Genomic DNA, 24,307 nt, shown 5'->3' on the forward strand with positions numbered 1-24,307 from the left:
GAACTACGGTGGTCTTCAGGTAATGTAAAAATAGGAAAGGCTCTCTCTAGAGCCAGTGTTTCGTTTGTCCGTTCTGGGCTACTGTAGAAACATGGCGGACTCGTGAAAAGGACCCGCTCCTTATGTAGATCTAAACGGCTCATTCTAATGAAAACACAACGATTCTTAGTTTCAGATGATTATACACTAATGAAAACAGAGTATTTATATTATATTCCATTTCTGCTAATAGATCCCCAAAATGCCTCACACTGTTCCTTTAATAAGTTTTATTTATGACCAAACAAGACTTTGCTGACTGGCTTGTCTGCATATGCTATAATGTGAAAATGAACACAGAGGTGTCTACTTACTAAACTTCCACTGAAAGTAACTGACACCAAAGTGTCTGAAGTGTTTTTCGTCATTCATTTGACTCACTTGAAAGTGTTAATCAGTATGAATTCCTGGGGCGACCTCTAGCTCACCCGGTAGGGCATTCACCCCATTTTAGGCGGAGTCCCTGACAGCAGCCCTTTACTTCATGTCATCCCCCCTCTCTCCCCCCTTTCTTGTCATTCTCCAACTGCTCTAATAATAGAAACTGTATTTGTTGTCTTACAGTACATGTAACATCAGCTGTCTGTGTGTCTCAGCCTACATGGTCGCATTAGGAGCAGTAACCTTACTCACTATGAAGTGCTACAACCAATAAAAAATGCAATTATTTGTTTTTTGTTTGATCTTAAGAGATCTACATCAATGTCTAATGTGTTTCTTTTCCCATTGTGAAAAGGAAAACTTTTCATGGGCAAATAAAAACTATGGAAAAAATATGGATTTCATTTGGACAAATATTTGTTCATTATAAATTATCTTACACTGTTAAGTTGTGTGCTGTGTGTGCACTGGGATGGCTCTTTTCACCAGCTGGATGCAGGCACTCTCTGTAGGCTACTTCTGTATAATGGGCGGTCACGCTGTAATCATTTACTAAATTCAGTGTAATGTTTTCCTGAGTGGCCTTGAACCACACAAGCTATACTGCCTTATTACTGCAGTTATATATTCCACATGTAAGTAAGACAGGCAAAGGAGTGCAAAAGAGTGTTTTAAAGTTGAGAAAATATTTAAATTATATCATATGCATGGTGTCAGCAATTATTATTTGTTTTGTTTCCAAGCCAGACTCGGTAGTAAGCACAGCCTAACAGTAACATTGATTTAATTTCCAGTAGTTATACGGCTGCCTATAAATTTACTTCAGACGTAATTGCATTAGTGCAGCAGACAGTCTTGACATTTATGTATGACATTTGAACAGAGAATGAATCTTTATATCAAGTGTCTAACTTGTTTGCCTTTTTCCAAATTGAAGAACATTTTCATCCTTTCATCCCATCTCCCACTTTGTGATAGGGGTTGTTACTGGGGCACAACCAATAGGAACGCTCTTTCAATGAAATGACCTGTGATTGGTCAAAGTTTCCCGTCACCGGCTAGATTTTCTAAAGCCTGAAAACAACCATGAGGAGGTGCAGAAGTCTAGTTTTCTCCCAGAACACTTGAATTACAATATGCTGAAAGGTTATTATGGAATTTATGGCCAATGATGCCAAAAATATTCTGCCTACTGCAGGTTTAAGTGGCAGTTTCAGGTTTCAAGTACATGTATGACGCTACATTAATTCACTACATTACCCACAAGGCTGTGCGTCAAAAAGCCGCTCTAAGCTGACGACGTGGCCGAGGCAGCGTTACGTCTCCACCTTCAGCGGACCGGGGCGATTCAAACAAGGCGAACCGGCTTTTGTTCGTAGCTCGTTCAGAGAGTCGTTGACTTCAACAAGTCTCTACAGGAGTTTTGATATCACCACCGTCTCTACAATGTCTGGGAAAGTGAAGAGCCGAAGTGCCGCTAACGCAGACTCTCTGTCCGGCGGAGTGTCCTGTGATGAGCGCATCCTGCGGGACTGCCACCAGCTGTACATGGAGCCGGACAGCGGTGAGATACTGACTCTAGCACCCGCACTGAAGCTGACTCTAACCGGCACTGAACACACTGAAGTGAAGATAGCAAGCGTTTCACTGGCCGGGGGCTAGCTAGCTTACTGAAGATAAGAGTTGTTCTCATGTCCATGATGCTAACTGACCGTTAGCTGCAGTAAACCAGAGACTGTGTGGTTTAGCTGACGTTGCGTTAGCTCTTAATGCTAATGTTTTATTAGCTATGCTCAGCTGCCAATTACTGATGAGTCAGCTAACGTTTCCTAGTCAATGTTAGCAATGTATTCTGGCTCAAAGTATACTGAGTTGTGTCTCAGTTAACAAGAGACAGCCTGAAACTCTGGGTCCCCCAAAAATAAATTAAGTACAATCCTTTTTTTAAAAATGTCATCTATGCTTTTATTAATTCAAAATACTCCTACTGAAAAGTTTGTGGCTCTTCATCAGCTCCTGCTTACTCAAGCAGTAGTGTTGCTGAGTCCTACAGGTGCAACCACAGCACAATTGGTTGAGGAAGAGTTGTGATAAGGGTTGGTTTGGGTTGTAAATAAACTTGGGATGCTGTTCATATAATTCATTTGGGATGTAAATAAATCTGAGATAGTTTATATATTATATTATATTATCATTCTATGACATATGAGTTATTAGAGGAGAAGTGAGAAAGGGGTAGGGAAATATAAGTTTTACTTCTACCTACTCCTTTTCGGACACTATTACTCTTGTTTTGTTTGTTATTATTTTTATCTGTTTTAATTCATTTTTTATGTTCAAAATAAAGTCTTTCATTCATTCAATCATTCATTCAATGATGGTCGTGTCTTGAAGGTAACCCCCAAGTTGAAGAAAACTCTCGCGAGACTTGCTGCCCCACAACCCAATCTTAACCATTCAAGGTCGATGCCTAACCCTCTCTCGCGAGAGTTTCTTAACTTGGGGGGTTACATTCTAGACACGACCCACTATGATGGCTCCAGTTTTACTTGATAGATACAGCCTTGATTTTTAGATCATTTTTTTGTCCAGGGTTGATCTCAGTAGCCGAGTCGCTCGGTGTGAAGTTGCTGGCACCCAGAAAAAAGATCACTGTGATGCTGATGGGCAACCACTCTGCTGGGAAAAGCTCCTTCATCAACTGGTAAATATGTTTTACAAAAGTATGTCCCCGTATACCTTACAATGAGCAGGCCTGTCCACCCAAGATCAAACTACTCAATGCTGAGCAAACAAAACGATATGCAACACAATGAAATACAAGGAAATCTAAACAGAAAATCACATGTTGAAAAGATACAGGTCTGCCTTAAACACCTAGTCTAGTCTAAGCCTGTCCAGCTTAATTTGTGTCTGTTGCATCCTGTTACATCCCTCCTTGGCACAGTTTTGTATGCAATTTATTAGACGTTTAAATGCAATCCATAATGCATGATGCAGCTAAGATTTTACTGTGATCCTTGTGTCAGCCAATATGCAATAGTCTATTGATTTTGCAAAATAATATGATTGATTTAGTTTGGACCGTGGACAAAACTGGCTTGGAAACAAATATTTCTTCTCCAACAGTGCATCACTAAATTGTTTGTGACTCATTCCTTTTGTTATTCTTTGTTTGTTTTTTGTTGTCAGGTATGTTGAAGAGCACATCCAGCGCACGGGAGTGGCGATAGAGACCCAAGGCTTCAGCTTTGTTACAAGTGGGCGCAAGAGAGAATCTCTCACAGTGAGTGCAACAGTACAAAAACAATAAGGGGCCATTTATTGTAAGAACGGTTTGTATTTAATCCAGGCAGTAGTAAGAATTTAAAATTGTATTCCTCAGCATTGACAGTTTTATTGACGTTTAAGTCATTCATCATGGTAATGACTTGATCTAACTATAAAGCGTGGAATCTGTGTCTGTTTGTCTGTGTGTTATTCGCATATCTTGAGAACCGTTCATCCGATCTACTTTACACTTGGCGAGTGTATTGCTGGGGACCTAAGGGAGTGCCTTTTCGAATTTGGTACCATTTGAACATGTGACATGTTCAATAATAATAAACTTTGAATAAACAAGCGACCGGCGCTCTCTGCAGCAGCGGGAGACTGAGACAAGCATGTCGTCCACAGTGGGCAGATCTAGGCTCATTGCTGCAGTTCACTTTTGCTGCTGGGTCCTGGATATATCATGCAAACTCTTCTTCATTTCCCTGGAGTCAACACGAGCAGATAGCCAAAGCAGAATCTAACCAGAGTGAATTTCACCGGTGTTTCTGACCGCGAGTAGCCATGTCTTGGGTGTGTGATGCAACTATGTCATGGCAGGTGTATTGCTCAGGACCCGAGGAAACGCAGTGTAGAGTGTGAAGTTTGTATGAGCGGTTCTCAAGAAAGCTGCGAGCCGCAATACCACAGGCCAAGAATTCATCCCATTCTAAACAGGCATGGTTTGAACTGGCACTGCTCTAGTTACATTAACGTGTATTAGTTCCTCTCTAGTGTTTTCAGTTCTTCTGGAGATCCTGATACCGGGTTCACAAACTATCTCTAACTGATCTGGTTCTGTATTTCTTTAGGGAAACGCCACCCTTCATCTATATCCACACTTCAAGCCTCTGCAAGAGTTCAAAGGTGAGATTTCGGCTCAAATCACAATCCTTCCCTGTTCTACTCTAAAGAGTCACCACAATGATGCACATTGTCTCCCCTCAGGCTGCTGCCACACTGATCCATTCCCTAATTCACAGCATTTTGATGGAGAGATTTGCTGTTTTGCGGTTCGTCCGTTTGACAATGACTTGGACGTAGTTTGTTTAGGATGCAGCAACAACACGGATTGATCAGTGTGGCAGCACCCTCACACTTCTTGTCCTTTTGAATACACTGACACAGTCGTGAGCACCACAGTCACTAGTCTTGTGGAAGATAAACGGGGATGTTAATGACGTGTTACTCAAACAAGCATTCAAGTTATTGAACTGTTTTGTTGAAGCCAAATAGAGGAACTTCTTTTATGTGTGGCTTCAGCCTGATGTCTTGTTTTAATGTTAAGTGATCAGCATCGATCCAATCTGAATTCTGATGTTCTTGAATTGATTTCCAGGCGTTTCGGAGTACTTGAGCACAGAGATCTGCACGTCCCGACAGAAACGGTTCAGCCTGGTGACATTCGTGGATTCGCCAGGATTGGTGGATGGCGATATGAAATATCCCTTTGACGTGGACGAGGTTCTCATGTGGCTGGGTGAGTTGCCGCTAACTGACCTTGTCTGTTGATGTACTGTAGTTATCAAGGGTCCCCTAAGGCCTTTTGTGGCAGCTGGTGTTGTGACACTGAGTTATTTTAAATGGTATTGTAAAAATAATACAAGATAAGAGGAGCAACATTAGTTGAATCTGTGATGTCTCCAGTTAATGTGAAATACTGGCCTCATAAAGCACCAGGCCGTGGTTATTTCTGTCATTAGTGAGCTTTTTCCAGGTTAACTGCTCCTCTCAGTATTTCCTTTGTGAGCTAACTCTGATTGCCTCAAAGCTGTTGACAGTTTTATAATCATCTTTCAGAGGAATCATATTGTCACAGTATGATGAAACTGTTTCATGATACAAAATTCTGCATCTAAATAAGAAGCACTTAAAATATTACAACATTCTCCAGGAAAATTTAAAGAAGATCACTCGGAAATGTTCACTCATACTTCCATTACCATGCATTTTTAATACAATAAGAGCATATGAAGCAATAGGCATTGTGTAACAATCTGTTGTGGTAAATAACGCTCCTTCCCACTGTCGCTCTCAGGTGATCTCTGTGACCTGATTCTGGTCTTCTTTGACCCCATGGGTCAGGCTCTGTGCAAGCGCACCCTCAACATCGTGGAGAACCTGAATGAGAAACACGGGGACCGACTGCATTTTTACCTGAGCAAGGCTGACGAGGCCGGGGGAGAGTCGGACAGACAGGTACGCTCAGCAACAGCTCCATTTAAAAGCACCGTCTCCGTTCTTCATTCAGCTGAATAAAAATACATGATCCACTCACCTAATATGAACAACTTTATAGAAGTTAAAGAAAGAGTTTCTACATGTATAATCATTTAAAAACATGCTTTGATGTTGTCAGACTGAGGCCCCTCCAGGACGAATGATAACCTAAAATACAACATGTCCTCTTCATGTTAAAGTGTGTGGGTAGTTTAAAGCTGCTGTCAAGTGTCTTTACCAGTGCACAATAGTACAACAGTATGTGTGAGTACAGAACGCACAAGTAAATGGTCATTCACTTTCCATAAATTATAGTTCTTTTTAACTTAATTACTAGATATTGTCTCTACAATCTCAAAAGGAGATCTCTCTACTCACTACTCTCTCTCACTACTCTCTTATTTCTGTGTCTTTTTGTGCCTGTCTGTCTCAGAGAGTGATGATGCAGATCGTCCAGGAGCTCTGCAAGCGACCGGGACTCAACAAATGTGGTTTTGACATGCCCACCATCTACGTTCCTAATCCAAATAAGGTTAAGGGTCGCACTTTCATTGAACACTTTATAGGCTCATGTTTCTGCTCCCTCAACTTGTTCTTTGCATATAAAGATTGTAATATAAACGTGCTTACGGGTGCACATTGTAATTTGTCGTCTTTGTTCCTGTTCTCAGCCGAGTCGCTGTGTCAACCAGATTGAGGAGGTGTGTCGCACCGTAGAAAAAACCATCAACCAAACCGTCCAAAATACACTCAACTCCCTGGAGAAGGACTGCGAGGTCATCAGCGAGGCCATCGCTGATACGCTCATTAACGACAGGTAGCTCACAACAAACACTTTGTGCTACAGAATGAAATATAAACTGCGTTTCCACCAAGAAGTTTCCTGGTAATTTTAGACCCGGGACTATTTTTCAAGGAACTGAAAGGTTCCTTCTATGGTGTCAAAACAGTCTCGCAAGTATTCACAAACAAATGTCATGTAGCTCGTAAAACACAATGCACAAACAAATGCAGCGTGATTTGTATCCGTAAATCTCTGTCTGAATCTGTGCCTCTAATTTACAACTCGTATATCATCATTTGTTAATAAACACAACAGTTGTACAATTACATTGTCATATTTTTATTAAAACATCCCCATCTGCATGGCTTAATACCATTCACAATCTTTATATTCATTTGCAAATCATCAATTTAGCATTTTAAAAATGATTCCTGTGTATCCTTTTAAGACTGTTTTACCGCCGTTGTGTCTCACACAAAATTCACAGGTGTAGGGAAGAGCCAGCGCTCTCCAGTAGATGACGGTAATGCAGTTACAATGGCGGTAATGTTACATTTGTTTGTGAATACTTATGAGTCTGTTTTGACAACATACCTTCAGCCCATCGTGGTCTGCATTTCCAGAGCGGTCTAAAGACCTGTGAAGATTAGACAAATTAGTTTCATTGACTCCTCTTCATCGCAACTGTCAGCGTCGTCCTGTGCAGATATTTCAGCTTAATGGGACACACACAGCAGCATCAGTCCGTGATGCCTTCAGAGAATAACCTCGACCCTCTGCTCTCACAGGCAGATCAGCGTTACGAACCGCCGGGCGCGCTTTAAGAGCTGCTGCATGACTCTGCTGGGCTTCACCATCCCTATGGCTCTGATGGTCTTAATGGTGCTGGGCGTTATGTCCCAGCCGCTGCTGGAGGCGGCTCTGGGCCGCGAGGGCACAGAGACGCTCTCACTCTACCTGGTGAGCGTTCAGGCGAGTGCACCATTCGCTGTTGTGTTGTAGTTGTTGCTCAGTCAAGTGTGATTGTAGCTGCTCTTGTGATCCACAGACTCCCGTAGTGAAAGTATTTGAGTCGCTCTCTGTGGAGGAGCAGCTTTACAGCTGTGGAGGAATGGTCGTCCTCTCCTTCCTCCTGCTCCTCATCGCACGCTTCTCCTTCAGGTAGGACAACAACATCTCAGCACCGTCATCTGCTGCTACACTGTTACTGACTGTAAACTCACCATTTTCATTCATTGTAATAATTTTTATTTTAGGTAAACTGTATTGGCCATTTGTCAGAAAAATTTAAATCAAACTTAAATCAAAGTGACACTGACACAACATGGGTATGTGGCATACGCAGGCGAAAGTCCATTGTCTGCGCAAAGTTTCTGTGTTTCTTATAATTTATATATCAAAGAGAAACAAGCAAGCAAATGAAGAACAGAGAAATCATGGTTGTCGCTGCCTCTCTTGCTGGTAAAAAAAAAAAAAAAAGGCCCACCCAGGTGCATGCTGGTCCTATACCTGCCTACCTACATATATAACCGCGGGTTTTACCCACAGTTTTATCCAACTCACAAATAAAACAAAAATACTAATTTATGCAAAAACGAAATAAAACAAATAACTAGCAAAAGAAAAAACTATAAAAATCTAATCTAAATAAAGCAAACATCTAGAATAATCAATCAAACAATACGACTTTATTATTGAAAACTAAATATTAACAACAAATAAACAATTTGTCTTAATTTCCCCCTGAGATTTTACTTTTTTTAAATACATTTTATTTCAGTTTATTTGCTTTCTCCAGTGGACACAAAAAAAATTGCCAACCATTTTGATAATTAATTAATTAATTAATTAATTAATTAATTAATTAATTTTACGTAATTTTTCAAGCAATACATGTCAAATATTCCCCTGTTCCACTTTATCAATTGTAAGGATTTGCTGCTTTTTTTTTTGTCTTGTGTTATAATAAATCTTAGTTTTTGGCATCAATTTGATGACATCACCCTGGTTTTCAGGAAGTCATGATGAAGCATTTTGAACCATTTTCCTGACATTTTATAGATCAAATGTGTTTTTGATTAATCACAAAAATAGTTTTCAGATTAATTAATGATCAAAATAATTGTTCATTGCAGCCCTGTAGTACAGTTTTGTACACACACTACATTTGTACTGTATGTTTTTCTATGTTTTTCTTGTCTGTAGTATTTTACTGCGGATGTGAACCTTTTATTTCCTCTTGTAGAATCAGGAAGACAATCTGTTAAAAGGCTTCATGTGATTTGCAGCTCTGCTCTTGACAAAGGATTAAAAGAAACTGTCACAGTGATCTCAACTTCATCTTGTATGTTAACAACAAATCTCATCAGAATCCCTTCAATCGTTTTGCAGGACTCAACCAACTCTTTCAGGCAAACAGAAGAGGCAGCTGCAGGAGAAGCTGGAGTACGTTCAGGAGGTGGTCAAGTCCAAAAAGGTACTGCATGTGAGTGTGTGACTCTGAAATGATCCAGGCAGTAGAGGGGGGTGTTGAACCGTCTATTTTTTCCCTCTAGAAAAAGCTGTATGAAGAATACCTTCGCCAGAGCGTCAGTGATCACGACATGAACTTGTAGAGAAGGACAGAGATGTACACAACGACTTGGCGTCCCCACACACTGACGCTGGACCAAATAAAATGAAAGCTTGGCCGAGGTTTCATTCTGACCACTCGATGCCGGATCCCGTTGAAGTGTGCGGATGTAAATTATAAGCACACGGTGCACTCGTAGAAACCCATCCAAGACGTGGTGCTTTGGATACTGTAACGCCTGTTTACTTATTTGATGATGTTACCTCTGTAAACACTTTAAAACCACACTACCTGCAGATAACTAGGGTTTGTTACTGATCACTTATTTGTTGTGAGCATTTCTATAATGTCCATGCTTTTTGTGCCTCCGCTCCAGTCAAAGGAATTCAGGCTTATTATACCACTTTAAGATATTTAAACAAACTATTTATAATATTCCTTTATGAAAGAAATAGTATTTTGGTTAAACGGCGCGTAGCACTTGTTTACATGAGTCTCTTTGTACGAGTTAGTGTTTCTGAAGACTTTCACCAGCTTTTTATACAGTACTCTAGCTGCTTGGTATCATGAAGTTACAGTTTTGGCATTAATCCACTTCACATCATGAATGTCTATGTTGGGCTAATATGTAGAATATTCAATTATCCGCACAACTGAAGTTAATATCCAGCGATCAAACATTTTACCAGAGATGAAATCAACTTTTTTCTATTTTCTTGTTCTACATTGTGACCATGTTTTAATTACTAATGACTTCAATAAAAAAACAGTGTTCAATAAACTGTTGGAGGCTCTTTGTTCAGATGAAGTTCTGCAGTACAGAAATTACACAAATGCTCAGAACGATGCGTTTCACCTTTCCAGCTGCGCATTTGATCATTTCTTTGTTCTTCTAAATTCATTGACTCTCAGGTTGGTAACTCTAGTTTTGCATTTTAGAAGTTTTTTTCTCAGTTTTTCATCCAGCCAACATTTTCCTCTGACTTCATTGTATGTCCATGTGTGTGCAGTGGTGGAATATAACTAAGTACATTTACTCAAGTACTATATTTAAGTACAATTCCAAGGTACTTGTACTTTACTGGAGTATTTCCCTTCAATGCTACTATACATGTATACTTCTAGTCCACGACATCTCAGAAGTAAATATTGCACTTTTTACTCCACTACATTTATCTGACAGCTTTAGTTACTTTACAGACAACAGTTTCTACGTATCTCCAGATGTGTTGATTTTCAATGTTTGTGATAAACTGAAGGATGAAGTGTTCCTTTGTGTTGAAAAAATCCTCCTACTTCTTGAGCTAAATAAACTCTTTAAAAAGCCTCTTTGATCAGCTGGAAAATGCATCGGCACAAAGCTGAAAACGGGCTGTTTTTCTGACACCATGGAAAGTTGAATTTTAGAGATGTGTTGTTCTGACAGGACAGCAATGCTACAAACATTATGATCTTAGACCATGATGCATTGCTGTAAATTAAACAACCCAACAGTATACGTACAAAGGAGTTAAAATTAGCACGAAGTTAAACATCTACAGCAGTAAAATGCAACATACACATTAGTGCAGCAATAATATTAATCCAGAAACATCAGATATAATAGAAAAACACTGACAGGCAACATTTTACTGCTGAATGAGTACTTTTACTTTAAGTACTTTAAGTACATTTTGCTGAGATACTTAAATACTTTTGCTTAAGTAAGGGTTTGAATGCAGGACTTCTTGTTGTAATTGAGTATTTTCAGTGTCATATTAGTACTTTTTTAAAGGATCAGAATACTTATTCCACCATTGTGTGTGTGATGGAGGAGGAATTGTATGTGTTGTTATAAATATATACAGTATATATACTTGCATAAAGCAGCTTGTTGAAACAGGCTCTTGGTGACAAAGTTGTTTCAGCTGCTACACATTGAATGTGACCTTCAACTGATTTACTATTGAAGAAGATTCATGTTAACCAACATCAGTATGAGAAAGAACACAGGATCATGTTACATGTCTAAGTTTTTGTTTTTATTTGACTGAATTAAACATGAGATCAGTCCAGTGTGTAAAGTGTGGAGCTGGAGGCGGTTCAGTGTGTTGAGTGGACTGCTGCGGTGCCGGAGCTTCCTCACATCAGACTGGCTGTGTGATGCTGCTGGCTTTGTGTTGTTCGGTTGACGTCCTCTCTCAGGGGCTCCAGGAAGACTTCTGCCCTGTGACATCAGAAATAAATCAGGTATGTAGATCCTTCTCTTGGTCTGCTGTTAGTGTCTCCCAAACTAATTTATATTTCCCAAAATGACAAATTGTTCCTTTAATGTGCTGCTTACTTACATATTCCACGAAAACAGAGTCGTTCATTTCTGTTCTGTCCGTCTTGTGGTCCATCTGAGATGAAATAAATATCATATATTAATATAATAAATATAATTATTATCATACAATTTTTTTAATGAAGACATACTTTAACAAATAAATAAAGTTACAGTATTTGGTGTCATTTATTATTATTATTATTATTATTATTATTATTATTATTATTATTATTATCATTATATTACTTATCAATACATTCACATTTTGTTTTGAAAATGATTTTCCAGATTTCAGGTAACTTCCAAAGGGTGATATATAAAAAAATATCATATATTATACAATAAATGCAATTATGATTATACAAAAAAATGTAATGAAGACTTACTTCAACAAATAAATAATGTTACAGTACTTTGTGTCATTTATTATTCTTATTATTCTTATTCTTATTATTATTGTTATCATTGTTATTATTATATTACTTATCAATACATTCACATTTTTTTTTAAATGATTTTCCAGACTTCAGGTAACTTCCAAAGGGTGATATATAAAAAAATATCATATATTATATAATAAATATAATTATTATCATACAAAAAAAAATTTAATGAGTATGACAGTACTTGGTGTCATTTTTTGTAATAGACAGTCAAGAATGTGGTTCAACATGTGGTTCAGTGACCTCCAGTGGTCACCAAACAGTGGACATGATGGTACTTCATGTCCAGGGTGTGGTTCAGTTACAACAAACACACACACATGTGGCTGCTTTCTCTTGGTATTTAACCAAAAACCAGTCAGTAAGGGAACAGTCAGTGCAAACAGGGAAAGGCTCAGAGAAGAGGAAGGAGGTTGACGTGATTTCCGCAGGCTGAGACCCGCTCAGACCGGGGAAAGGAGTTTCCTGAAGTTGACACTGAGCGGATCGTTTCCACATCACCAGAGCTCTGCTGCTGCTACAACATGACTCTCTGACTCCTCATAGACCTGCTTCTGTTTCTCTTCATCTCTGACGAGAGGATGAGCTCCGACACTGAAGACACAGGTAATAACAACATTCAGCTTTACCCTGCTGTACTTGTAACGGGACTGGTTGTGAGGTGACTTGTTGCTGGTCTTCTACTGAGAGAGAAACCTGTTGAATGTGAAGCAGCTCTGGTCTGTTAGCCTGTTAGCCTGTTAGCATCGCTGAACACCATAGAGATGAACGGTGCTAGCTGCTAGCTGCCAGCTAGCTAACACGTTAGCTTCACTTGCTGCTGTTAAAAGCTCAATATAACTCAATGAGAGAGCTCTGTTTCACGGCTTGTATTCACTATTATCACAGCCATGAGTTGGTGTTAGTTACAACACATTCATGTCTAGATATGCTGCTTTCTGAGACTTAAATCCTGTTGCAGGAGGCTTCAGTAGCAGCTGTAGGTCTCCTGTCATGATACATGTTGAACAACTTGATTAAACTGGAGCAACTAGTGTTGCTGTAAAGCTGTCCATCATCAGGAGACAGATCCTCAGCTGTGTTAGCAACAATATATGTGTGTGTTGGAGTCTTTATATATATAATAATGACAGCAACAGTTAGCCTGATAAAACTTAAGTAGTAGCAACTGTAGGTCTCTTGTCATGATACATGTTGAACAACTTGATTACACTTCCTTTACAGGAAGGTCCTTTTTATAGCAATCCCTTGTTTTAAATGTCATTATTGTTGACTTTTTGTACAAAAGTCTTATGTTCAACATTTTATTTTGGCCTATGTTTTTATGTTTTTTATTCTGTATTGTTATTTATCTTGATGTTTGCATTATTTTATCTTATGTAAAGCACTTTGTAACTATGTTTGGAAAGGTGCTATACAAATAAAGTTTATTATTAAAGTTTATTATTAAACTGGAGCAACAAGTGTTGCTGTAAAGTTGTCCAACATCAGGAGACAGATCCTCAGCTGTGTTAGCAACAATATATGTGTGTGTGTGTGTTGGAGTCTTTATATACATAATAATGGAAGCAATAGTTAGTCTGATAAAATGTAATATTGTGTTTGGTGATCCAGGTCCCTGGCAGCTCAAAAAACATACTTAATATCATCGTATCACCTTGATACCTAATGGCTTTTCCTAATATTAAGAAAATACATTTTAAACCTGATTTTGAACTGATGCCACTCAGAAGAAGACACATTACTCCTGTTTGGGATCTCAGAGACCACCACCTGTAAAACATGATTAAATACAATAAGCTCTATAACTGTTTATTATATTGCTGTTTACACAGCTCGACCCTCCCAGATCCTAATACATCTATTTAGATTTCTGTTATTGGACTTTATAACAGTTTGTTCATCTGTGGTCTAACTCACTGGTTGCCATTCTGGGGGTCCTTACCCCCCATTAGGGGTCACCAAAGCTTCATGGGGGTTGTGAGGATTTCTTGATTTTAAGAGGTGTAAGACAACTTTTAAAAAAATATATATATACTTTATGCCTATATCTCAGCATTTCATTCATTTCTGTGAAGAAAACTAAATTAAATTATTTTTAAAGTTTTGATTATTGTTAAAGATACAAACAGGATTAGGGCATGGTGAAGACCTGAACACAAGCTACATTCACAAAGCCTTCCCTTTCTGCTATCTTAAGTATGTATAATTGTCAAAAATTCAAAGAAGTACATAGTACAGACAGAGAATTGTATTCAGAGCTCCAAAAAAAAAATGGAAATCTCATCTCAATATTCAAATAATCGCTTGTTTTACACAAACTTCCTGCAGTTATTGTATTCACTATTTGGGTTACAGTTTATCAGTTGTTCTGCACTGCTATTGTTATGCATTGAATATAATGAAAATACAATGAAATATATTTATATAAAATATGTCACTTAGTAGAAGGGTCGCTAGTTTACTCAATGATAGGAAAGGGGTCCCTGAAGTTAAAAGGTTGGCAACCACACTGACACCATACCTAAGCATGAAGTAGTACATTAGGAAGTCAATCTGTATGACAAAAGAAATGTGTGTACATATTAACGTGAATTGTTTTCTTATTTGGTGACATGACAACGCTTTATGGTCATTTCAGTATTTTCTCACCTTCATAAAATGTGTGAGTCTAGTGTGTGGCAAACAGGGGGTTTAACACTACTTTTCTACATGTTGTGTTCTACTGAGGTCAGAAGAAGAGACAAAATATATTTTAAGAAAAAAAGTGGTTGTAATTATTACAATTTTTTAGTCTGTGGGACTTTGCCTTTAGTTTATTTACCAATTTACTCATTTGAATAATTCATAGATGGGGTTTATTCCCCTTATTGTTCCCTGTCATACACTCAGACAACTAAGACTGTTGTCAGGTGGGTCATTCATGGTCTCCTCCTTGCTCATCAAAATACACACAACCACCATTATTACATGACTGTCTGACTTGTATATACTTAAAGGATTTGTATGCATTTTTCAGACAGCTCTGTCAACCTACTATTAGCGCACCTGACAAAGAGGACATAAACAGACTTTGTAGTTTTACAAAACTAAACGATGCAAAGAATTTAGAGCTGCGTCCTGCAAAGTTTGCATGCATATTGGCATCAGGTGAGCTGTCTTCTTATCTTACAGTGAGGTATTTGCAGGTCTGATACAGCAAAGGTTAAACACAGCAACCTGTTTATAATCCGCAGAGGCGAGCCTGCAGGCCCAGCTAGCCGAGTACCGAGCTCAGGCCGAACACTGGCAGGGCGTGGCGACGATCTGTGAGCTGAGCAAACAGGAGGAACTGGCAGAGCTGCAAAAACAATGTGATGAAGAGATCCAGTCGCTGCAGGAGGCTCTCAGAGGTCAGTGTGTGTTTGTCTGTGCCTTCATGTGATAAATACGGCGTGTTTGTGACATTCCTTGTGTGCACAATGTCTAATTTAATAAAGTATGTTTTGTGTGATCCTTTTGTAAGAAGAAAGAAATCAGAGCTTAAATAATTTTGCATCTCCATTGGATATGTTTTAATGATAAAAAAACTATTGTGTACTATTTATTTTTAAGGGAACTAAACTCTAAGTTTTTTTTGTTTTCATTTGTGTTTCCTGTTTGTGTAGTTTCTAATCAAGGCCAGTTGACTTTTAATCAACAGTATTAATTAAATACTTGATACAAAGCTCAGAATGAGCCGACTAAAATGTTGGTATGCCGTTGAGATATTCAATAAGGTCAAAGGTCAGGAGATGACACACAAACACTTACATGTATTGTGAGCTCAACCTTTGAGTTAAACTGGATGTTGTTCATCTGACTGGAGGATTAAATCGTTACTTCATGATCGTGTTGTGTTGACAGAGACAGCAGAGCAGTATGAGGCCAGGATATCTGTCCTTCAGTCTCAGCCTGTGGAGTGGAGGAGAGCCAGCTCACACAACGTGGTCAGTGTTCAACTCTCTGTCTCTTCTCCCAAATAGTTTCCAAATGTTCTGGACTTAATCCCAGCGTTTGTTTCCCTCTACCTGTTAGATCAGTGGAAGGAAAGGCAGGATGGACGCAGAAGTCTCCAGTAATGAATCCCCGACATCGATCAACAACAGCCTGACGGAGGCAGAGGCCACGGCGTCGATGGACAGGAGGCACAACCAGTTATCAGAGCTCGAGGCGGCGGCGGAGGGAGAAGGGGCGCCGCTTTCGACAGAAGCGTATTTTTCGCTGCGGCACTGCGACTCGGCCTCGTTGTCGTCCTTCTCCTTAGACACGCCCTCTCTGCCCAGAAAACTCCACGCTCAGGAAGACACCGACTCTCTGGTCTCCACGGGAACGTTGGTGCCTGAAGCCATCTACCTGCCGCCGGCCGGACACCGGCTGGTCACGCACGGCGACTGGGATGCACTCAATGCTCAGGTACAGATTTAAGGTCAAAGGTCAGGTTTTAAAGAACATTCATGCCGTTGTCTAGCAATAGATAAAAGTATACTTACACTCCAATCTGTCCGTTATCTGTCTGACCAAAAGCTTCTCCAGAGACTAATGTTTTTGTGGTGTGTTGGACAGGTGTCAGAGCTGCGAGGGGAGCTGAGTCGGCTGCAGGCTGAGAAGGAGGACCTGGAGAGAGAACTGGACACACAGACCAACCACACACACAAACAGGTGAGCAACTCTGCTCTGAGTGTGGCTACAGAGAGGCAAAGTCCCGCCCCTCCCGGTGGATCCATGGGACCTTATTTTGGAAAAAATATGAACGGTAGTCAACGGCGAGAGACAAATATTTCTTTGATTCCATTTGAATTGCGCCATGAGTCACACATATGATGTTTGGCAATTTAAAACATAATTTTGCAAATCAAGAAAGTCTCAATTTATTGTAAAACTGTTGAAGTATCAGACTGTGAAAATATGCAATTAGAAAGACCCACACACACAAGTGACGTCTCTCTCTGAAGTTACGATGCATGTGTGTGTGTCGTACTGGGATGTACTCACACCAGCAACGGGTCTCGCTCGTTATTTTGCTTTCGACTGATAAAAAGACCAGGAGTCTCTGGATAAAACACATCAGGTAAGATAACGTGTCATCTGTGCGTGGTCATAGCTAAGTTAGCTAGCTAGCTAGTGTTGGTGACGTATATTGTGCGAGACGAGAGATGTAGATCACTGAGTGGTTTCACACAAAACTAAATGATACTACGACGAACTGAGACTTTCTTGACTTGCAAATTTATCTTTTAAATGATTCATGGAGCAATTCAAACGCGATCAATCTCGCCGTTGACTTCTGTTCATATTTTTTCTTAAATAACGTCCCATGGGTCCACCGGAAGGGGCGGGACTTCACCTCTCTATACAGCAATGTGTGTGTAGAGTGAGCCAGTCACACACACACACACACACACACAGACAGAGTGGATATGATTTGTGCAAACTTAATACACATGTTAATGTGTTTGTTTGTGTGTGTGTTCAGGTGTCAATGCTCCAATGTCAAGTCCACACTTCAGAGGCCCTCCTCCAGGACTTGCAGAAATCTTTTAGCCAATCACAGAATGCCGTCCAGAGTCGGCTGGTGAGTGATGATAACGATGATGAAGATGATGATGTTGATCCTATAGAGTGTGTGTGACTGTGTCAGGGATGGTCATTTCCCTGAAAGGAGAATTCAACATTTTGGGAAATACACTCATACACACATTGAAGAAGAATTGAAACTAGCGATTGAGACCATAAACCCATGTTTACAATGTTTACTGAGGTAATAAATCAACTGAATAGTAGGCTCATTTTCTCATCAGACTTCTTTAAGCAACCAGAGGAGTCGCCCGCTGCTGGCTGTTAGAAAGAATAAAAGTTTAAGGCACTACGCATTGGCTTCACTTTTCAGAAGGTTAGACCGAGCCAGGCTAACTGTTTCCCCCCTTTTCCAGTTTTTATGCTAAGCTAAGCTAACAGGCTGCTGGCTCCAGCTACATATTTACTGTACAGACATGAGATTGGTGTTGATCTTTTCATCTAACTCTGCAATAAAGAGAATGAGCGCATTTCCCAAAATGTTGGACTTTTACATTTAACCATCCTGATCAAAAATGAGAAAGACGCAAAGAACAGAAATGAAGAGACGGCTCTTAAGTTGTGTTTTTGCCATAAATGTGTAACCCAGGTGCATGATGGCTAAATCATCCATCACACAGTGATTGAACCAACAGTAGTCACTTGATTCCTAGCTGTATAATTACCCATAAAGTAAGATAAGGTTTATTAACACATTATTCAGTAGGTGTAGATGTTCAAATCTGCATTTGTGTGTCCAGGCAGAGTTATCGTTTTCCCAGAGGAAGGTGTGCTGTGAGCTGTCCAGACTGAAAGGAGAGGAGGTTGAAGACGAGGAACCAGACTCATCATTCCCAGCAACACTGCAGGTACCATTACTGCCATAGGGTTTCATTTACAGTATCTCTGCTCCACGAGCGCTGTGGCAAGGAAAACTCTAAGCCTGCCTCCTCTTAGACGAGTTTGGTCTCAGTCGACTAAGATTTCTTTATTCGATTAGTCGTTTTTTTATGCTTTTTTCATGCTGAGTGATTTATTTCTAAGAAACTCAAGATTTAAAGTGGTGCTTTTGTGTGATTCTTTGTGGAGAAATTCAGTTTTAAAGATCTGTCGATTTAAGTGACTAATTTATTAGTCAACAAAATCGTACGAGTGTTAAGATGGGGACACACCAGCCCGACACCAAAGAACTACCGGCGACGTAGGCCGCCCGTTAAGTCGTCTCACGTTGCTTTTGTCTTGGCCAAAAAGTTGCACTTGAACACACCGCTTAAGCGGAACAGCCAATCAGAGGAATTTCTCTCACCGCCGGTCGTCACCGCCGATTCAACATGCTGAATCGGCCGCAAAAACAAGGCAGACAGACTCTCACTGACGGCCCCAAACTGTCCGACGGCTGACCGTCGGCTTGGTGTGTCAGGGCCATTGGTTGACTAAAAATGTTCTGGTTGAGGACAGCCCTAGAAAACTCACTTAAAATCCATTTTCTAAAAACTCATATAACCATGGATCGTAGCACAATTAGTAAAATAATGTATTTGACATTATTCACATCCAGTTTAATGAGAATAATGAGATCTGTAGTTTCACATAGTATTGTAAAGGGAACAGAAACCTGTGCGAAACTTGTGACTTCCCTTTAGTTAGTCTCTGCTTTTCTTCATTTCTGATAGTTGTTGGGATGACTGTTAATGATTGAAACGGCTCACATATTTACTCAAATTACTATGAGACTTTCAAGTGTGGCGGTTCAGTCTTGTAACCAAGTTGTCAATGCCCCAGCTCTGGAAGTATTTTGACATCTGTTGGTAGTTTAAAATGTTTCTTTGGTTCCTCTTAATTTGAAGAGTCTTGCAGTACAGATAGTGTTTGTGCATTGACAACTCTTATGAATGGTAATGGTACAGCCTCATATAGCAGGCAGTTACCGTATGTGTGTCACCTGCATATAGTGTCTGTGTCTGTGTGTGCTGACCTCTGACCTCTAACCTGCAGGGGGCGCACTGTGAGGAGCGTCTTCGCATCGAGATTGTCAACCTGAGGGAGCAGCTGGACACCCGGACAGAGGAGAACGGTCTGTGCTTTATATTATTATTATTATTATTATTATTATTTAGGGCACGTTTGCATCACTGACTGTCTCGACACTGAACCGTGTTTTATTCTCTCTTCCTGTCTGCTCCCACCGGCTACTGCTACTGTCATCAGAAGTTTTAGAAGGTGAGTGAACAACTCGTGCTTTATTATTAGTCTGGTAAACCAATCAGTAGGTCTTGTGATTGGTGTAGGGTTAACATTTCAATCAGATTTATTTCACTTTTCCCCTCGGTGAGAGCAGTGTTATCATAACCGATAGAACTGATGGTCAAACTAAGACAATGAGAGTCGACTTGTAATATGCTGGAACACCTGGACACTACAGGTGAATAGGGTCAAAATGGTAACTAATAGATATCACCATGAAACGTTTATGGAAATGTATGTTTAAATAGGCAAATGAGACATTGTCTTATTAAATTTGTGCTAATTTGCATGAATTTCCAGAACAGAAATCTGAACATTGGATAAAGCCAGGTTAAAAATTATTGTCTTACTCAAGTAAAAGTACAAAAGTATCAGCAAGTAAAAGTACAAATTTTGCACAGTGGCTCAATTCAGAACCATGTCGCATCACATATATTTTAATACTGGATTATAATCAGTGATGCATTGATGTGTACATCACTTTAATGTTGCAGCTGGTAAAGGTGGAGCTAATTTTCATTACTTTAACAGTAATACAAATATATAGAGTTGATATATTGTTGGGTATTAATCTGAATCTGCAAAGTAACTAGTAACTAAAGCTGTTATAAAAATGTAGTTTAGGAGAAGTATAAAGTAGCATAAAATGGAAATACTCAATTAAAGTACAAGTACCTCAAAATTGTATTGAAGTACAGTACTTGAGTAAATGTACTTGGTTACATTCCACCACTGCATATTGGAGTGAAAGGTTTTTACAGAGGGGATTTTGATTATCTCTCTTTCGCTCCATAAATCAGAAAATACTGCCAGCAGCCATAAATAATCCATTTTTATCATGTTTTTAGTGATAAAATGTTATATAAATTCAGTTATGAATGCTATGTTCAAACCCTTCTGTAGAAACCTTCAGAATATAGATAGGAATGAAACAGGAAAGTTTGATGTGTGTAAGTGCTACTGAAGTGGAGATTTCTGGCTCAGAGTCTGAGAAAAAACTCATTTTGAGAAAACAGCATTTACAGATATGTACTGTATTATGTGTTCCATACATGAAAACACTAAAGGTGATTAGTATAAACAATTTTAACTAACAGATATCACCATGAATACTCCCCAGTTGATCACTTACATTAAGATTATTTTTTTTTCTATTACAAGTTTTGTGAAATGTTATGTTTAAATATGTAAATGAGGCTTTATCTAATGCTATCTTTGGGTGAATTTAGGAGAAATCTGCAGACGCAATTAGACAAAGTAGCAAAATATGTTTTCCTTCCACCAGTCTGAAAGAAGACATATTGAAATCATGATGTTTTTATCCTTGGGTGTCTCACCTTAATAGTTATGAGTCTTGTCTGTGTGTGCAGTGCAGCTGTCCAGTCTGAAGACGGAGACGGAGAGGATCCAGGCTCAGAAGGACCAGATGCAGGCTGAACTGCTGGCCTGCCGCACTGAACTGGAAGCCCTGCGGGTGGCGCTGTCTCACGTGCAGAGCACCAACAAGGCCCTCAGTAGTGATAAAGTAAATCCAACCTGATAAACTCAGTGTTACGGCTGATGGCTTGCACAGTTAACTGCTGTCTGTGTGCCTCAGTGTTGTCTGTAGGGTTGTTTATTTGTACTGGGGATGGATCCTGTCTGTAGTGGGCTGCTCTCATTATCACATATGCTAATCCTGATTAACAGTGGTGGGCCATTTATTCATAATACTGAAATGAGACCCAACATTTCTGGAATTCTTAAAGAGGACCCATTATGCTCATTTTCTGGTGCATTCTTGTAGTTTTGTGTTTCTACTAGAACATATTTACATGCTTTAATCTTCAATTTTTTTTTATTTTTCTCACACGGCTGTGCTGCAGCACCTCTTTTCACCATCTGTCTGAAACGCTCTGTTTTGAGGCCCTTCCCCCCGCTCTTCCCGAAAAAGCCCAGTCTGCTCCGATTGGTCAGCTGGCCCACTCTGTTGTGATTGGTCAACCAAACCAAACTCTTTGGACTCTGCTCCAGCTCCGCTTTTACTAGCTTTTTTTGAGGGCGTGCCAAACTAGCAGTTATGAAAATGTGTTACTTGGTGACATCACCACGTTACAGAAGAAAAGGCGTGACTTCTAGCGAGGTGTTTCAGGCAGTTCAGGAGCAGTGTTTCTGTGTGGGTGAGAGTAACTCCCTTTGGCTTGGGCTTTGTAACTTTGCAGACCTTTTAAAAAACTATAAAACACACTAAAGGAAAGGGGAAAAAGCACAATAGGTCCTCTTTAAGTTTACATTGTGAATAGCACACATAGTGCCATGCATTGTTGTTTGCTACAATGACTTTTGTTGATACCACCACTAGGAGTTGCCAAAGTAATACATTTTCAAATGCGACACTTCATGTTTTGTTCTCTGTGGCTGTCAGGCGGCCCTGCAACAACAGTGTCTGGAGCTGCGTAGCCAAGTGATCAGTCTGCGCTCCCAGGTCGACACCAGCCAGACTGTCCAGATGGACTTTGTCCAGCTCTCCCAGTCGCTGCAGGTAAGAAGCTACGCACAGTGGTAGAAGTTAGCTTGAGGGGAGGAGTGATGGTTAAAAAAAAAAGAAAGTTGGTATAACTTATTCTTGCACTTGCAGAAACTCATACAGTTGCATATATATCAATGAGAAATTGACATTTTACCGACCCCTCTCTCTCCCCCTTCAGGTGAAGCTGGAGTTAATTCGGCAGGCTGAGAGTCTTGAACAAGTCCGGGAGATCCTGGAGGAGGGAGTCAGTGAAGGTGGTTCCTCGCCTGCAGACGCCTCGTGAGTTATAGTCACATAGGAACCAAAGAGCACAGAAGATAAAACATCTCAACAGGGATCAGTAAGGACCAACTAACCACATGAAATACTGTCGTGACCACTGGGATTATCGCAGCTGGTGCTGCTAGCACTGTATTGGATGGATATTCCTAAAGAGACCTAAAGAGATGGTTCGGTGTCGGTGACTGAAACCGTTGCTTACGACCAAAGTGATTTTTTTGATGAACCATGAATGCTTTTAGGACACTAAAAAAAAAAATTCACATTCCCTTTTTCTTACATCCAGTAACATGTTTATTCCTGTACTAATACACATGTAAATGTATTCTGTTGAACTGACATGACTCCAGCAAAACACTCAACATTCCAACACTTGATTCTTCACTGTATCAGTATCATTCATGTGCTAAACTACGCAATCATTCTCATATGCAAACATTTTTTTGCATCTTCTTTGTGAAGGAGGACCTCTAAATGTAACGGATCACAGTGCAATAATGAAGAAAGGTGATACAAAGTAGAAACTCTCCTAAATTAACTGCATTTCAGAGGTGATTTTTATTATATACATCAATGTTTATTTTTTATGCTAGCTTAGCATTGTTAACTATTCCTGTTCTTACTACGACCGTATTCGCTTTTAGACTTCAAGCTAATATAAAACTGTGAAATACAGTAACTGTATTTAACAAAGCTCAGAATGAGGTTTGTTTTTCAAAATAAATGCCCCATAGAGTAACTGTATTTAACAAAGCTCAGAATGAGGCTTGTTTTTCAAAATAAATGCCAAATAGAGTAACTGTATCTTAACAGCAGGCTCAGAATGAGGCTTGTTTTTCAAAATAAATGCCACAAGGAGTAACTGTATTTAACAAATCTCAGAATGAGGCTTGTTTTTCAAAATAAATGCCCCATAGAGTAACTGTATATTAACAGCAAGCTCAGAATGAGGCTTGTTTTTCAAAATAAATGCTGCATCGAGTAACTGTATCTTAACAGCAAGCTCAGGATGATGCTTGTTTTTCAAAATAAAAGCCCCATAGAGTAACTATATCTTAACAGCAAGCTCAGGATGAGGCTTGTTTTTCAAAATACATGCCACATAGAGTAACTGTATCTTAACAGCAGGCTCAGAATGAGGCTTGTTTTTCAAAATAAATGCCACAAGGAGTAACTGTATTTAACAAATCTCAGAATGAGGCTTGTTTTTCAAAATAAATGCCCCATAGAGTAACTGTATATTAACAGCAAGCTCAGAATGAGGCTTGTTTTTCAAAATAAATGCTGCATTGAGTAACTGTATCTTAACAGCAAGCTCAGGATGATGCTTGTTTTTCAAAATAAAAGCCCCATAGAGTAACTATATCTTAACAGCAAGCTCAGGATGAGGCTTGTTTTTCAAAATAAAAGCCCCATAGAGTAACTGTATCTTAACAGCAAGCTCAGGATGAGGCTTGTTTTTCAAAATAAAAGCCCCATAGAGTAACTGTATCTTAGCAGGAAGCTCACGGGGAGGCTTGTTTTTTTCAAAATAAAAGCCCTAACAGAAGCTAGGTGAAAATGTATGAAGAAATATGAATGTGTAACATCTTGTCAGTTTGTTCTGTGTTAATACAAATATTGAAAAGTAAAGATAAACTGTCAA

At 39.5% G+C, this 24,307-nt stretch overlaps 2 protein-coding genes across 4 annotated transcripts; both read left to right on the plus strand.

Annotated features, from left to right (window-relative positions):
* Window positions 1-1,516: 1,516 nt before the first annotated feature.
* Window positions 1,517-10,086, plus strand: si:ch211-11k18.4. Its single transcript, XM_037791562.1, has 12 exons — window positions 1,517-1,984; window positions 3,013-3,124; window positions 3,613-3,706; window positions 4,542-4,596; window positions 5,069-5,209; window positions 5,768-5,928; window positions 6,383-6,481; window positions 6,621-6,766; window positions 7,522-7,693; window positions 7,782-7,894; window positions 9,125-9,209; window positions 9,289-10,086. The coding sequence occupies exons 1-12, from the start codon at window positions 1,867-1,869 to the stop codon at window positions 9,346-9,348; spliced, it is 1,356 nt and encodes a 451-aa protein (XP_037647490.1). The 5' UTR covers window positions 1,517-1,866; the 3' UTR covers window positions 9,349-10,086.
* A 2,266-nt stretch (window positions 10,087-12,352) lies between these two features.
* rabep2 (rabaptin, RAB GTPase binding effector protein 2) lies at window positions 12,353-24,307 on the plus strand. Of its 3 annotated transcripts, none has more exons than XR_005209794.1 (13): window positions 12,353-12,662; window positions 15,293-15,448; window positions 15,942-16,024; window positions 16,113-16,490; window positions 16,641-16,736; window positions 17,551-17,649; window positions 18,392-18,499; window positions 19,626-19,704; window positions 19,839-19,850; window positions 21,245-21,399; window positions 22,279-22,395; window positions 22,562-23,367; window positions 23,428-24,307. XR_005209794.1 is itself a non-coding variant. In XM_037791561.1 (12 exons), the coding sequence occupies exons 1-12, from the start codon at window positions 12,638-12,640 to the stop codon at window positions 22,664-22,666; spliced, it is 1,413 nt and encodes a 470-aa protein (XP_037647489.1). In that variant the 5' UTR covers window positions 12,353-12,637; the 3' UTR covers window positions 22,667-24,307. The 3 variants fall into 3 exon arrangements, 1 of the variants encoding a protein (XP_037647489.1); XR_005209793.1 differs by having other exon boundaries at window positions 23,491-24,307; XM_037791561.1 differs by having other exon boundaries at window positions 22,562-24,307.

Source organism: Sebastes umbrosus, chromosome 14 (genome assembly GCF_015220745.1).
Source record: "Sebastes umbrosus isolate fSebUmb1 chromosome 14, fSebUmb1.pri, whole genome shotgun sequence".
Taxonomy (NCBI): domain Eukaryota; kingdom Metazoa; phylum Chordata; class Actinopteri; order Perciformes; family Sebastidae; genus Sebastes; species Sebastes umbrosus.

What these genes read in the sequence shown, in the direction of transcription:
- si:ch211-11k18.4 (XM_037791562.1), top strand. Translation starts at nt 1,867, where the DNA reads ATGTCTGGGAAAGTGAAGAGCCGAAGTGCCGCTAACGCAGACTCTCTG. An exon ending in AAAAGCTCCTTCATCAACTG is followed by an intron (nt 3,125 to 3,612) that starts GTAAATATGTTT and finishes TTTTGTTGTCAG; the next exon opens with GTATGTTGAAGAGCACATCC. An exon ending in GCCTCTGCAAGAGTTCAAAG is followed by an intron (nt 4,597 to 5,068) that starts GTGAGATTTCGG and finishes ATTGATTTCCAG; the next exon opens with GCGTTTCGGAGTACTTGAGC.
- rabep2 (XM_037791561.1), top strand. Translation starts at nt 12,638, where the DNA reads ATGAGCTCCGACACTGAAGACACAG. An exon ending in CTCCGACACTGAAGACACAG is followed by an intron (nt 12,663 to 15,292) that starts GTAATAACAACA and finishes TATAATCCGCAG; the next exon opens with AGGCGAGCCTGCAGGCCCAG. An exon ending in AGGCCCTCAGTAGTGATAAA is followed by an intron (nt 21,400 to 22,278) that starts GTAAATCCAACC and finishes TGTGGCTGTCAG; the next exon opens with GCGGCCCTGCAACAACAGTG.